Source organism: Neoarius graeffei, chromosome 25 (genome assembly GCF_027579695.1).
Source record: "Neoarius graeffei isolate fNeoGra1 chromosome 25, fNeoGra1.pri, whole genome shotgun sequence".
NCBI classification, from domain to species: domain Eukaryota; kingdom Metazoa; phylum Chordata; class Actinopteri; order Siluriformes; family Ariidae; genus Neoarius; species Neoarius graeffei.
Window position 1 is genome coordinate 39,572,428 of NC_083593.1, and position 16,908 is coordinate 39,589,335.

General features: G+C 43.1%; 1 protein-coding gene across 1 annotated transcript; it reads right to left on the reverse strand.

Annotated features, from left to right (window-relative positions):
• Positions 1-8,592: 8,592 nt before the first annotated feature.
• Positions 8,593-9,972, reverse strand: LOC132873229 (uncharacterized). Its single transcript, XM_060908588.1, has 2 exons — positions 9,620-9,972; positions 8,593-9,303 (listed from the first exon to the last, which is right to left on the reverse strand). The coding sequence occupies exons 1-2, from the start codon at positions 9,923-9,925 to the stop codon at positions 8,593-8,595; spliced, it is 1,017 nt and encodes a 338-aa protein (XP_060764571.1). The 5' UTR covers positions 9,926-9,972.
• Between the last annotated feature and the right edge of the window lie 6,936 nt (positions 9,973-16,908).

Consider the following 16,908-nt stretch of genomic DNA (forward strand, 5'->3'; position numbering starts at 1 on the left):
AGGACCTACAATAGATGAACTACTATCTCCCGACCAAGGTGGTTTCAGGCCAGGAAGGTCCTGCTGTGGACAGGTTCTGAACATTACCCAATTCATTGAAGATGGTTTCGAAACCAGGCAGGTCACAGGGGCGCTTTTTGTTGACCTGACCACTGCCTACGACACTGTCAATCACAGACTGCTCTTACTAAAACTGGCTAAAATGGTCCGGAACTCCAGCATCATTAGGGTAATCAAGTCGTTACTCGAAAACCGACGGTTCTTCGTTGAGATGGATGGGAAAAGGAGCTGCTGGCGCTCACAGACAAATGATCTCCCTCAAGGTTCAGTGCTTGCACCAAACCTGTTTAAGATCTACACTAACGACCTCCCCCATTTCAAAAATATTCGACGGTTTATATACGCTGATGACCTAGGACTCTCCACCCAACACAAGTCTTTCGATGTCATTGAGCAAAGACTTACGGCTGCCCTAAATAGTCTTTCAGACTACTATGAAACCAACTTCTTAAATGCAAACCCTGGCAAGACTCAAGTCTGCGCGTTCCATCTGAACAACCATCAGGCCCAATGACAGCTGAACATCGCTTGGAATGGTAAGAAACTGGTCAACGACAAATTCCTGGTTTACCTTGGAGTAACCTTAGACAGAACTGTATCTTACAGAGAGCATGTAAGAAAACTCAAGGAGAAGATCGCTTCTAGAAACAATCTCCTCAACAACCTAACAACTCTCAACTGGGGAGCTGATGCCAACACCTTGCGATCTACTGCTCTGGCATTATGCTACTCTACAGCAGAATACTGCTCTCCGGTATGGGAAAGGTCATGCCATGCTGGAAAAGTGGATGCTGAGCTTAATATCTCTTGCCGTATCATAACAGGAGTGCTGAAACCTACACCCCTATCAGCACTATACCGGCTAGCAAGTATTGCACCACCTCCCATCCGACGAGAAGCTCACTCCAGAACTCAGAAGTTTTTACAAGAGCAAGACCCAAGACATCCTCTACACCATTACCAAGATATAAGAAGAAGACTCAAGTCCAGACAGAGCTTCATGGTTGTACAGAATCTAAACCCTAAGGACTCTGCCAAATATTGACTAGACCGTTGGAAAGCTTCCGACACTCTACCACCAAATGAAGCTCTTCAGAGTACTTGCGAGTCCCTACCTCATGGTACTCACCTGCCCAGAAGGGAATGGGTTGCCCTGAACAGAGCCAGGAGTGGAGTAGGTAGAACTAAAGACAACCTACTGAAATGGGGACAGGTGAACTCAGCCGAGTGTCGATGTGGTCATCCTAACCAAACTATGGGACACATTCTCCGTGAGTGCGAACTGGGTCCAAATGTCACCAATCAAGACCTATATGAAGCTAACCAAGAAGCCCTGAACTGGCTGCAGTACTGGCATGACAAGATATGATGATGATCCATCCATTATCTGATGATCCATCCATTATCTTGTCCTACAGGGTCGCAGGCAAGCTGGAGCCTATCCCAGCTGACTATGGGCAAGAGGAGGGGGGTACACCCTGGAGAAGTCACCAGGTCATCACAGAGACAAACAACCCTTCACACTCACACCTATGGTCAATTTAGAACCACCAATTAACCTAACCTGCATGTCTTTGGACTGTGGGGAAAACCAGAGCACCCAGAGGAAACCCACGCAGACTCAGGAAGAACATGCAAACTCCACACAGAAAGGCCCTCGTCGACAGCTGGGCTTGAACCCAGGATCTTCTTGCTGTGAGGCGACAGTGCTAACCACTACACCACCGTGCCGCCCCACGCATATACAGTACTGTGCAAAAGTCTTAGACACGTAAAGAAATGCAGTTGACCAAAAATGGCTTAAAATAATTAAATGAAATGTTTCGATGTAAAAAAAAAATACTATAAACAGCAGTAAACCATAATAAATGAAACAAAGTCAATATTTTATGTGAGACGACCCTTTGCTTTAAAAAAAAGTAGTCTCAGGTACAGTGAGTGCAGTTTTATGTGGAAATGAGCTGTAGGTTTTACTGAGCATCTTCCAGAATCAGCCACAGTTCTTCTGGACACTTTGACTGTCACACTTGCTTCTTAATTTTGCAGCAAAACCCAGTAGCCTTCATTATGTTTTCTTTTTTCATCTGAAAAGTCGTCTCTTATGCAATATGCTGCTTAGATGCAGACTTTTTTTCTGTAATATTTAATTTTATATATTTAAATGTAACTGAATTGTCTTAGCCAGCCCTAAGGGTCCCATCTGCATCTCATCATTGCTGAGGAGTGTGCTCCCATCACCCAATCAAGCATCCAGCCAGAGCAGGTCATGATATTTTTTAACCATATTAACATGCCATTGTTGTGTATTATGCCTGATGTCAAGACTCTCGTCTCTGCGAGCCTACCACACAGATTTAATACTTGTGTCATTTTTAGGGCATACCTAACAACCTGTGTTTTCTCTCCCCCACCCCCATCTGTCTCTCTGAGTTACATGTCGGTCCTGGGATTGAGATGCTGGCCTCTTCTGCCCCTCGGACCTGCTTGATCCATCCTGGTGCCCTGTGTCTGGTCGGAGTTTTATCACATCGCTCCTGTGGAGGACGGCTCCATGAGGACAGTTGAGGGTTATACCTGGAGGATGCTCTGGACTCTTACAGTAATGCTTTTATGGCTGAGGACTACAGTTGACTTGCTAACTTTAGGATTGCAGTTGCCATGAACAGTTTTGCACTCAAGTTTCTATCAATGAAGAGTTTATAACATCAACGAAACTGTCTTCATGTTAAAACTGTTAATGTTATAGTCATGCTGTCTGTTGTTGCCCAAATGAGGATGGGTTCCCTTTTGAGTCTGGTTCCTCTCGAGGTTTCTTCCTCATGTCGTCTGAGGGAGTTTTTCCTTGCCACCATTGCCACAGGCTTGCTCATTGAGGCTAGATTAGGGACAAAATTAGCTCATGTTTTAAGTCATTCAAATTCTGTAAAACTGCTTTGCGACAATGTTTATTGTTAAAAGCGCTATACAAATAAACTTGACTTGACTTGAATTTTGTGCTGGAAAACAAATGTTTGGAACTCTAAAATGTTTTTCAACTAACTCAGTAGTGTAGAAATCCATCCATCCATCCATTATCTGTAGCCACTTATCCTGTTCTACAGGATCACAGGCAAGCTGGAGCCTATCCCAGCTGACTATGGGCGAGAGGTGGGGTACACCCTGGACAAGTCGCCAGATTATCGCTGGGCTGACACAGATGCAAACAACCATTCACACTCACATTCACACCTACGGTCAATTTAGAGCCACCAATTAGCCTAACCTGCATGTCTTTGGACTGTGGGGGAAACCGGAGCACCCAGAGGAAACCCACACAGACACGGTGAGAACATGCAAATTCCACACAGAAAGGCCCTCGTCGGCCACTGGGCTCAAACCCAGGACCATCTTGCTGTGAGGCGACAGTGCTAACCACTACACCATAGTGAATAGAAATCTATAACAAAGTTTGTATGAAAAATAATAGGGGGCCTAAGACTTTTGCACAGTACTGTATGTGAGTCTTCAAACTGTTGCCACAAAGTTGGAATCCCACGATTGTACAGAATGTCTCTGTAGGCTGTAGCATTAAAATTTCACTTCATGGGAACTAAAAATCCCTCTTCTATTCCTTGTGAGCAAAGCATAGCCCATGAAGACATGGTTTACACAGAGCTGTGACCTCAACCCCACTATACACCACTGGGACAAACTGGAACATGAACTGCACATCAATCCTTATTAATACTCTTATAACTGAATGAGCAAATCCCCTTAGCCCTGCTCCAAAATCTAGTGGAAAGCCTTCCCAGAAGATTGGAGGTTATTATAATAACAGAAGGGGGAATAAATATGGAATGAGATGTTCCAATAGGCGGCACGGTGGTGTAGTGGTTAGCGCTGTCACCTCACAGCAAGAGGGTGCGGGTTCAAGCCCCATGGCCGGTGAGGGCCTTTCTGTGTGGAGTTTGCATGTTCTCCCCGTGTCCGCGTGGGTTTCCTCCGGGTGCTCCGGTTTCCCCCACAGTCCAAAGACATGCAGGTTAGGTTAACTGGTGACTTTAAATTGAGTGTGAATGGTTGTCTGTGTCTATGTGTCAGCTCTATGATGACCTAGCAACTTGTCCAGGGTGTACCCCGCCTTTCGCCCGTAGTCAGCTGGGATAGGCTCCAGCTTGCCTGCGACCCTGTAGAATAAGATAAAGCGGCTAGAGATAATGAAATGTTTCAATATTACATATACAGTGGTGCTTGAAAGTTTGTGAACCCTTTAGAATTTTCTATATTTCTGCATAAATATGACCTAAAACATCAGATTTTCACACAAGTCCTAAAAGTAGATAAAGAGAACCCAGTTAAACAAATGAGACAAAAATATTATACTTGGTCACTTATTTATTGAGAAAAATTATCCAATATTACATATCTGTGAGTGGCAAAAGTATGTGAACCTTTGTTTTCAGTATCTGGTGTGACCCCCTTGTGCAGCAATAACTGCAACTAAACATTTCCGGTAACTGTTGATCAGTCCTGTACACCGGCTTGGAGGAATTTTAGCCCATTCCTCCATACAGAACAGCTTCAACTCTGGGATGTTGGTGGGTTTCCTCACATGAACTGCTCGTTTCAGGTCCTTCCACAACATTTTGATCGGATTAAGGACTTTGACTTGGCCATTCCAAAACATTAACTTTATTCTTCTTTAACCATACTTTGGCAGAACGACTTGTGTGCTTAGGGTCATTGTCTTGCTGCATGACCCACCTTCTCTTGAGATTCAGTTCATGGACAGATGTCCTGACATTTTCCGTTAAAATTCGCTGGTATAATTCAGAATTCATTGTTCCATCAATGATGGCAAGCCGTCCTGGCCCAGATGCAGCAAAACAGGCCCAAACCATGATACTACCACCACCATGTTTTACAGATGGGATAAGGTTCTTATGCTGGAATGCAGTGTTTTCCTTTCTCCAAACATAACGCTTCTCATTTAAACCAAAAAGTTCTATTTTGGTCTCATCCATCCACAAAACATTTTTCCAATAGCCTTATGGCTTGTCCACGTGATCTTTAGCAAACTGCAGGGGAGCAGCAATGTTCTTTTTGGAGAGCAGTGGCTTTCTCCTTGCAACCTTGCCATGCACACCATTATTGTTCAGTGTTCTCCTGATGGTGGATTCATGAACATTAGCCAATGTGAGAGAGGTCTTCAGTTGCTTAGAAGTTACCCTGGGGTCCTTTGTGATCTCGCTGGCTATTACATGCCTTGCTCTTGGAGTGATCTTTGTTGGTCAACCACTCCTGGGGAAGGTAACAATGGTCTTGAATTTCCTCCATTTCTACACAATCTGTCTGACTGTGGATTGGTGGAGTCTAAACTCTTTAGAGATGGTTTTGTAACCTTTTCCAGCCTGATGAGCATTAACAATGCTTCTTCTGAGGTCCTCAGAAATCTCCTTTGTTCGTGCCATGATACACTTCCACAAACATGTGTTGTGAAGATCAGACTTTGATAGATCCCTGTTCTTTAAATAAAACGGGGCGCCCACTCACACCTGATTGTCATCCCATTGATTGAAAACACCTGACTCTAATTTCACCTTCAAATTAACTGCTAATCATAGAGGTTCACATACTTTTGCCACTCACAGATATGTAATATTGGATCATTTTCCTCAATACATAAATGACCAAGTATACTATTTTTGTCTCATTTGTTTAACTGGGTTCTCTTTATCTACTTTTAGGACTTGTGTGAAAATCTGATGATGTTTTAGGTCATATTTATGCAGAAATATAGAAAATTCTAAAGGGTTCACAAACTTTCAAGCACCACTGTATGCATCTATGGGACATCAAGACATGTATTGTGGTTGTTTATTCACTAGGCATGATTACCATAAACCTTGTCAAACATCTTGAGAAGACTGGCATTACAATAAAGATAGAACTCGTGCAGAAAGCTGCATTACTCTGTTCTGCAAGAATCTTAAGAAATGTGCTAGACACCTAAGGCTATTAGTTATAGCTTGCCACCTAAACTGAGAAATTTCTCATAATAATAATAAACGGCACAGTGGTGTAGTGGTTAGCATGGTCGCCTCATAGTAAGAAGGTTCCTGGTTCGAACCCAGCAGCCGGCGAGGGCCTTTCTGTGTGGAGTTTGCATGTTCTCCCCGTGTCTGCGTGGGTTTCCTCCGGGTGCTCCGGTTTCCCCCACATGCAGTTAGGTTGACGTGGGGCGGCCTTGGGCTGAGGTGCCCTTGAGCTAGGTACCTGACTGCTCCCCAGGTGCTCTGGTGTGGCTGCCAACCGCTCTGAGTGTGTGTGTGTGTGTGTGTGTGTTCACTGCTTCAGATGGGTTAAATGCAGAAGATGAATTTCACTGTGCTTGAAGTGTGCATGTGACGAATAAACGTTTCTTCTAATAAGCAATTATTATTATCTCATCTCATTATCTCTAGCTGCTTTATCCTATTATTATTATTATTATTATTATTATTGGTCGTAGTATTAGTAGTAAGGTGGCACAGTGGTGCAGTGATAAGCACTGTCTGGGTTTGAACCTCACGGCCAACTGGAGCCTTTCTGTGTGGAATTTGCATGTTCTCATGCCTGCGTGGGTTTCCTCTGGGTGCCCTGGTTTCCTCCCACAGTCCAAAGAAATGCAGATTAGATCAAAATGTCTCTCTAAATTTCCTACAGTTGTGAATGCGAGTGTAAATGGCTGTTCATCTCTGTGTTAGATTTGTATCTCTGCGTAGTTGCAACTTGCCCAGGATGAACCCCACCTCTAACCTGGAGTCAGCCAAGTTTGGCTCCAGTAAATGAATGGATAGATAGTAGTAGTACTAGTAGTAGTCATAGTCATAGCTTCATTGCACATTTTAATGAGTATGTCCTCACTTTCCTGTATGCTTGCACAATATCTAAGTGCTTTGTTTACAACATTTTTTTTTATAAGAGACAGGCTCCATCTCCTCCCTAGTAGATTTCCATTAGACTCTCCCCAATGTGCTACCTGATTTTATTTAGATTTATCAATCAATCAATCAATCAATCAATTTATCCATCATCCATCCATCTATCCATCCATCCCTCTGTCTATTTCTCCATCCATCCATCAGCTCTTCATCCATCTATCTATCTATCTATCTATCTATTTCTCCATCCATCCATCCATCCATCCATGTATCTCTCCATCCATCCATCTATTTATCTCTCCATCCATCCATCTATCTATCTATCCATGTATCTTTCCATTAATCCATCTATCTGGCTATTTCTCCATCCATCCATCAGCTATTCATCCATCATCTATCTATTAATCCATCCATCTGTCTATTTCTCCATCCATCTGTCCATCCATTTCTCTATCCATCCATCTATGTATCTTTCCATCCATCCATCTGTCTATTTCTCCATCCATCCATCCATCCATCCATCAGCTATTCATCCATCATCTATCTATCCATCCATGTATCTATCCATCCATCTATATATGTCTATTTCTCCATCCATCCATTTCTCTATCCATCCATCCATTCATCCATCCATGTATGTATGTATGTTTCTTTCTTTCCTTCCATCTATCTATGTCACATTAGCTAGGAGACTCTTATCTATAGTAATTTTTTCCCCTTCCTTTATTAAAGAAAAAATCCAAACATACAGTACGAAATATGCAGCGTATATCTGCACATACAACAAGAGAACAAAGACATACAAACACATATTGAACATGAACAGACTAGAGGTTACTTACACCAAATATAGCACATTTTAAACGAGTATTACAGTTTCTCAATTGGTTTGGCTCATTTCTTGAAACTGAGATGACATTCCTATAACTATAAGGTCATTTTGCGAAACAGTGATACAGCTCTGCACAACCCTTCAGATAACCAGCAAAATGTCATATCTCTCCCAAAACCATTCATTCACGCTTCAAAAGGAAATCCCTTTCCCATGTAAATAGTCAGTACCATAAAAATGGCATAGATCCTTCTCAATTGCTTGGCCTCATTTTTGTTCATTAAGTGCTTCTGTCTAAATGACCTGGATGGCTCAACACAATTACATGGATCATCTGCAAATGCTCATATCTCTCCCAAAACAGTTTATCCATGTGTCAAAACTAAATATCCTTCTCAAATAAATAGTCAATACCCCCAAAATGCATTGTCCCTTTGGCATCGTGTAAGCACTGCAAGTCAAAATGCTTAGACAGTTTGTCAGAGGTCTAGCTAAAGGAATACTATTATATATAAAACTGGAGAAATAGGGTTTTACAGTGACAGCAGCCTCCAAAGTTTGACACCACACACAGTGCACTCATTTCACCAAAGAAATTGTTTATTCACACAATTTTCACACAAACAAAATTGCATGCATTACTGCATTACGAACAGAGAGTATAGGTATACAGTAAAAGGAAAATATGCATTTACCTCCTGCATGTGATGTCATGCGTCTATAGGCTATATCACAAAATATAAACATGAACCAAAAAAGGAATTGAAAAAAGCAAGTTCCACAAGTTTAACACTTGGATTAGTCGCTGTTGCTGTCTTCCCCCACCCTCTCCTGGTAGCCTTCCTCATCCTCCAGGCCATCCATCCGCTGCTCTCTGTTTGGCCACAGATTTTCATCAACATCGCACCGGATGTTCTCCCTTGCGATGCAGCGTGGAAAGAAGCGGCGTGAATGTCTTAGCCAACCCCGACACTGATCGCCTGTGATGTCATCGCAGGCAGCATCCATGGCATTGAGGAGAGACCTCTGATCCCCAATGTGGCGTTCATAAACCCTCCACCTCCAAGCAGAAAAAAATTCTTCAATGGGATTGAGGAATGGCGAGTATAAAAAAACATTACGCATCCTTGGATGGGTGTCGAACCACGCTCTGATGAGTGGGCCACGGTGAAAGCTGACATTGTCCCACACAATGACAAATTGTGATAGGTGGGGCGCTTCGAGTCCCCTTTCATTCTCGGGGACCAAATCCACATACAGACGATCCAGGTAGAGGAGGAGCCTCTGCGTGTTGTATGGGCCTAGGCTTGCAATATGTGTGGCCACACCATTGTCAGAAATGGCCGCACACATTGTGATATTTCCTCCTCTTTGACCCGGGACGTCTACTGTGGCCCGCTGGCCAATGATGTTACGTCCGCGCCTGCGGCACTTGGCCAGATTGAAACCTGCCTCGTCCACAAACACCAGGAGATGAGGTGTTTCTATTCCCTCCAATGCCATTATTCTCTACAAAAGAGAAACACAGGTAAAACCAAATCATGCAGATGGGTCATACACAGCAGTAATATCTTCTTCACAAAGTCAATATAACCTGCAACGGTTCCAAACCTATGCTGGCCTATGCAGAGATACTCCAGCTGGTATGTGACACAAAATGGAGAAATACTGATCACAGTTTTCTGTTACAGTTCTTAGGCAAAATTCTGTGGTCAGATACTGGATTCCAAAGGTACAGTAAAGATACGGAAAACCCCCCAAACTTTGAACCTCTGCATAGTGTATAGGTTACAATGGTGGAAAACAAATACAGTAATTGACTTACCTGCACATACTGGTACCGCAGTTCTTTTACCCTCTCTGTATTCCTGTCAAATGGTACCCTGTATATTTGTTTCATTGTCATACGGTTTCTCTTGAGTACCCGGTCTATGGTTGATACACTAATGGAGTTGATATTGTGGAAGATGGCTTGGTCTTCAAGGACTGCATTGCGGATCTGTGTGAGTGTAATGGCATTGTTCTGTATGACCATGTTGCAGATGGCTTGTTCCTGGGGATCTGTGAGCAATCTCCTTCTACCGCCCACAGGAGGCTGTCGCCCAATTCTGCAGATAGACACGGACAACATGACAATTTGCACTGCAAAACTACTCTAAACTGCAACTGTAATTTGCTTTATTTTGTCCAATTTACTGTACTATGAACACTGCATCATACGATTTTGCAGTATAGGCCTACACACATGCACACACGTGCAGGCGTGCACGCACACACACACACACACACACCTTTCCAAGCAAAAATTGTAATTCCATCACTGCCTGGGTGCATACCTGTTTTCCCTGCGAAAGGTTTGAATGATGGAAGAGACTGTAGAGCGTGGCACATTAGGCTGCACTCGGCGCCCTGCCTCTGCCATGGTTAGACCATGATTGACAACATGGTCAATAATGGTGGCTCTAATTTCATCGGGGACAGTGTGATGCCTACGCACGCCTCGCCCTCTTCCCCCTACTCCACCACCACGCATACGCACCCCTCTTCCTCTTCCTCTCCTTCCTCCTCCATCTCTTCCTCTTCCCCTTCCTCCAGCTGGAAGTTGACCTTGTTGAGGTTCCTCCATATTCATTCTGCAAATAGTACTGGCACCAGGCCAAGCTCTATATATACATGTATGGCCGTAGGCACAGTCATACACAACACCTGCCAGGTAACTCCACAAACTGTTGGATTGGTCATCTGTGATGTGGGAAACTCCTCCATCGTTAGTCTAAACCTGAATTCACCTGTCACTTATTCACCTAACTGCCATGTATTTATTCCAAAAATCTTCCAAATTCTTCTGACAAAAATATATATATATATACTATATTGTATTATGTCCTTGACTAATTTTGACAATTGAGCAGACTATTCTGCATATGATGGCTTATACGATGAAATTGTTCTGACATGTTTTGGAGGGAACGACCATAACATTGAGAAGCAGCTAATTGGGATAGATTATGAACATATATTCATTTGGAAGTTGAGCTAAATGTGGGATGATTGTGTTAACTGTGGGCCACTTGTACATAACCATTTGCAAGGATGCACTAGACACCGGAGACATGTACAAAGGATTTGCAATTTGACGAAAGCAATGAGAAATGCCAATCTGTTGTGAGAAGTTGCAAGTGGGTTTGGGGATTTGTCCATGTTATTTTGAGAATGTCATCTCAGTTTCAGGAAATGAGCCAAACCAATTGAGAAAAACTGTAATAGCTTTAGGGCAAAGTGAGTGATCAATTGATGATAAGTAACGTATTACATCTTTTTTAAAGATAAAAAATAAAGGTTTTCTTTTTAGAAATTTACATTTGTGAATGAAGAATTTAGCCAAGAAAAGAAACAAATTGATAAGAAAGTCCTGGTTTGTTACAGTGTTGGGGTCCTGTGGAGCACCAAAATACATGATATCAATGGTTAAAGTAAAGTCCTTGTCAATGTATTGTTTAATAAAGACTGCAAAAAAAAATCCAGAAGACCTTAGTGTAATTACAATTCCAAAATAAATGATCAATTGTTTCAGGGTGAGAGGAACAGAAAGAGCAGTCAGGAGAGATGTTAGAGGAAAACTTAGACATCCTATAGTTACAAGGGTAACATTTATGTACAATCTGAAGTGAAATTTCGGCAACTTTGTTTGTGATCATAAATTGTTTTCTAAGTGACCAAAATCTTGACCAATCAATATTTTCAAAACGATTATTCCAATAACTAACACACGCAGGGGTGGAGATACTAGGTTTAAGTAGGATAGATATAATTTTCTTGTTAGTAAACTCACTGCTAATAAAAAGATTACCATCTATACAAAGAGAAGAGGGTGGCACGGTGGTGTAGTGGTTAGTGCTGGCGCCTCACAGCAAGAAGGTCCGGGTTCAAGCCCCGTGGCCGGCGACGGCCTTTCTGTGCGGAGTTTGCATGATCTCCCTGTGTCCGCGTGGGTTTCCTCCGGGTGCTCTGGTTTCCCCCACAGTCCAGAGACATGCAGGTTAGGGCCAAGTTTACATTAGACCATATCTGTCTCGTTTTCTTCGCGGATGCACTGTCCGTTTACATTAAAACGCCGGGAAACGGGAATCCGCCAGCGTCCACGTATTCAATCCAGATCGTGTCTGGTCCGGTGCTGTGTAAACATTGAGAATACACGGATACACTGTGCTGAGCTCTAGCTAGTGTCGTCATTGGACAACGTCACTGTGACATCCACCTTCCTGATTCGCTGGCGTTGGTCATGTGACGCGACTGCTGAAAAACGGCGCGGACTTCCGCCTTGTATCACCTTTCATTAAAGAGTATAAAAGTATGAAAATACTGATGCAAATACTGCCCATTGTGTAGTTATGATTGTCTTTAGGCTTGCCATCCTTCCACTTGCAAGTGGTAAGTGACGCGTATGCCCGATATGCACTGAGATCACACACACAGCGGCTCAGTCCCGAATCACTGCTCGTGTGCTTCACTCGCGCGCTCTGTGAGCTGCGCAGGGCCGGAGTGCGCACCCTCCAGAGGGCACTCGCTGTTCAGGGTGGAGTGACTTGGAGCGCAGGATGCCTGCGGAGCCAAGCGTATCCATGTATTGGCGTTGCTGTGTGCACGCGAATCGTGTATTGCCGTTGCTGTGCGCACACTAATCGTTTTAAAAACGTTAATCTGATGATCCGCTGATACGGTCTAATGTAAACCCCACCTAGGTTAACTGGTGACTCTAAATTGACCGTAGGTGTGAATGTGAGTGTGAATGGTTGTCTGTGTCTATGTGTCAGCCCTGTGATGACCTGGCGACTTGTCCAGGGTGTACCCCGCCTTTCGCCCGTAGTCAGCTGGGATAGGCTCCAGCTTGCCTGCGACCCTGTAGAACAGGATAAAGCGGCTAGAGATAATGAGATGAGATGAGATGAGATGAGACAAAGAGAAGAGGGATTCAGGTCTGGAGGAGAATGAGAAGGACCTTTAGGACAGGAATCAAGTAGAAACCTGACACCAGATGGGATAGCATCAAAGATTATAGCATATTCCTAGGATATTCTTTTCGAACCAAGTATGATCAAATAACGTTTTATTCTTATAAGTGATATCCTTATTATTCCATATAAAATATGAGTGTGGAGAGAAATTGTGATTGTACATGCTAGTAATGGTGAAAGCTCATGAAGGCTGCCTGACGCCTCCCCTCTCTTCCCCTCCCCCTCTTCACCGCGCTTCTCTCTCTCTCTCTTTTTCATCGATCTGCTCTTCGCAGAGAAGGTCACAGTCTGAGACTCATCTTAAACTTTACAGGCAGTTTTTTTTTCCTTAAAAAGATAACCGCATAACTGTGAGTGATACCTTAGAAAGTACTCAGTATACCACACCGGTGAACCCAGGCACTTAAAGTGATGTTTAAAATTTGAGCTGCAGCTTTAATTCCTGATGGGTTCATGAATACTGCATAGGTTTATTGTTTTTTTTTTTCAATATACACACGATAGGTAAAAGTTAGATCAAGTTTCTTGATATATAATATGCTTGTATTAGTTGAATTAAGGCTAAGTCATAACTGAGGCCTGGTTGGGGGGAAACGCTATGATGTTAGCTGTAGAGAGATAGAACTGGGTACATACGTTTTATTTGGTAATTTATGGTGTATTGTATTAAATGAAGTGTTTGAAATGTTCGCTGTGAATTTTAACAAAAAATGTTTTTTTTTTAGACGTTTAAAATGGACTTGTGCTTGAACTCGTGCTAGCTAAACTAACTGGGAGCTAGCAGGCTGAAGTGGAGAGCTAGCTCATGCTAGGCCTCAAAGCAGTTATCTAATTAACAGCAAATTTCTTTTAGCAGTTTTACTGAAAATGAGTTGTAAAATGTTTGGGGAGGTGTATGTATAAAACTGAGTAAGGGTTGTTGTCAAACTTTTATAGTAAAAGCGTCGAATTTTTGTCGTGTTGATGCTTAGTGAAAGTTCTGGCGTGTCCGCCATTTTGTTAGCGTGACACTGCAAAACTCAGCTGGTTAATGACTCTTCTTTTCCCCTCCTGCTTTGTAGCCGTCTTCAACTATGGAGGACTGGGAAGATGATCAGGTAACGGATTTCATGTGAATACATTAGCATGTTCATGATGTCTGCTCCACACGTATTCAAATACAAATGAGGGACAGTAAAGGAGGAGGTGTGTGAGATGTTGGGCCCCAGAGAGACACTGGAGCCACATCGTCTATTCTGCCAATGCTTTGTTGATGGAGGTAAAGAGCACGGTCTAAAACCAGGAGTTGGGATCCGGCTACATGAATTCAGCCTTATTTTGACCCCTTTTAGGCTACGTTCACACTGCAGGCTGAAGTGACTCAAATCCGATCTTTTCGCCCATATGTGACCTGTATCCGATCTTTTATTGACAATATGAACGACACAGATCCGATTTTTTCAAATCCGACCCAGGCCGTTTGGATATGTGGTCCTAATTCGGATTCCTATCCGCTCTTTTCATATGCGACTTCAGTCTGAACCGCCAGGTCGCATTCATCCGACTTGCACGTCATCAACAAGCCACAAACGTCACTATTCTGCGCTGAAGTAGGCGGCGGGTCTCTCAAAAAAAGTTACAACAACAAAACCCTTGCCTTCTTCCTTCTCAACCTCCTCCTTAACATCAGGCTATTGTGCATGTTCTGGCTCCGTCGCAACAACAACTGCATCATCGCCAGGTACTCCATGCTGGCTACTGTCATACACAGGAAACTTTAGGCCAAGTTTACATTAGACCGTATCTGTCTCGTTTTCTTCGCGGATGCACTGTCCGTTTACATTAAAACGCCGGGAAACGGGAATCCGCCAGGGTCCACGTATTCAATCCAGATCGTGTCTGGTCCGGTGCTGTGTAAACATTGAGAATACACGGATACGCTGTGCTGAGCTCTAGCTGGCGTCGTCATTGGGCAACGTCACTGTGACATCCACCTTCCTGATTCGCTGGCGTTGGTCATGTGACGCGACTGCTGAAAAACGGCGCGGACTTCCGCCTTGTATCACCTTTTCATTAAAGAGTATAAAAGTATGAAAATACTGCAAATACTGATGCAAATACTGCCCATTGTGTAGTTATGATTGTCTTTAGGCTTGCCATCCTTCCACTTGCAAGTGGTAAGTGATGCGCATGCCCGATATGCACTGAGATCTCACACACAGCGTCTCAGTCCCGAATTACTGTTCGTGCACTTCACTCGCGCGCTCTGTGAGCTGCACAGGGCCGGAGTGCGCACCCTCCAGAGGGCACTCGCTGTTCAGGGCGGAGTGATTTGGAGCGCAGGATGCCTGCGGAGCCGAGCGTATCCATGTATTGGCGTTGCTGTGTGCATGCTAATCGTTTTAAAAACGTTAATCTGATGATCCGCTGATGCGGTCTAATGTAAACCCCACCTTAGGTTACTTCCATAAACACTGGCCATGCTCACTGTGTGTGACGTCGTCGTATCCTGCAATGCGCATGCGGAACACTTTTAGGTCGCTTTTTGTTCATACTGAGGATCACATACAAGTCGCATATATTTGTTAATGTGAACGACCTCACAAAAAAATCAGGTTTCACACAAAAATCGGAATTGAGCATTAAGCCTTGCAGTGTGAACGTAGTGTTATTTCACCTTGTGTTCTGTATAGACCAGGGGTCAGCAACCTTTTTGCCATGTAGTGCCAATTATAAATTTTCTTGTTAGTGTGCCATTCAAATAGGTGTTGTTAACTATGTGTAATTAGACGCCACACATTTTAGACGGATATGGATCTTTAATGCATTGAGCAAATGTAAAACACCATTGGACTTGTTTTATGCCATTAACCTCACACACAAGGTTTAAGAACTCTCCCCCCCCCCCCCCCCCCCACACACACACACATTGTTTCAAATATGTTTTATTTGAGCAATATATATATATATATATATATATATATATATATATACACACACAGTATATACATAAAGTATGTCGCGTATCTTTCATACGCACGTTTCATCATTTGTTGCTCTTTCCTTTTTTCCCCATGAACACCCATACACACACAAAATACTCGCAGGACCAAAACACAATAGAATGAAAGAAAACAAAAAACATGAATTAAAAAAAAAAAGACTCTCCATTAATTTAGTCTCAGAGTTCTATTCCCGACTCTCTCCAGCCCCACCCCATTCCTCCGTCAAGCTTGTTGACATTAAGTGTGCCATGATTTTAATTTGCCAGATACTTAATTAGAGGTGACCCCACCTTATCAAAGTAGGGGAGTTTGTCCATAAGAGTGTATCGTATTCTTTCTAGGTGGAGTGTGTTCATAAGATCACTAAGCCACAACTTTGTAGGAGGGGCCTCCTTCTCTTTCCAGTGCATGAGAAGCAACCTCCTTGCAGTAATAAGACTGTAGGAAAGGAAACATTGCTGAGCGTTGGTCAACTTCATAGTATCATCAGACACACCTAAAATGATAATTAGTGGGTCTGGTTCCACACATTGGATAACATTGTAAGCAGCTTATACAAATTCACAAAATAACATCCAAAATCTTTCAGTGGCTAACAGGCCCAAGTTATTCACAATAAAGACGTAGCAGCCTAATGGAAATGGAACTGATGAATAATAAAACTACAGAAAAAAATTAACGAGTGTCAGAGAACACTGACAAGTAGCCTACATAAAATGGCTTAACAATAAACTGCAAATTTGAAGTAGCCTTGTTACAAAATAAATGTTTTGCCTATCAGTCTATGTGATCCCTGGCCCTGCTTCCCCTTACTTAGCTCCGAGATGTGGGGATGGTGATTGGCCACTTTGAGTTGGACGCATGCTTCCGAATGGCCCGTTGTCAGACGACTTCGGGAGGGGCAAAGTACATTCTTCATGTGCGAAAATATCTGTTCACACAGATTTGTTGATCCGAACACTGACAATAAAGCCAGTGCGATATTGCAAAGACAGTTGAACTTTTCGGGTAAAGATGCCCAGCAGGATTCATTGGCTGTAAACAGCAGAGCTCCTCTCACAGTCACATCACAATATCTTGCCATCACTGCCAAACGTGCCACATCATTCACATCT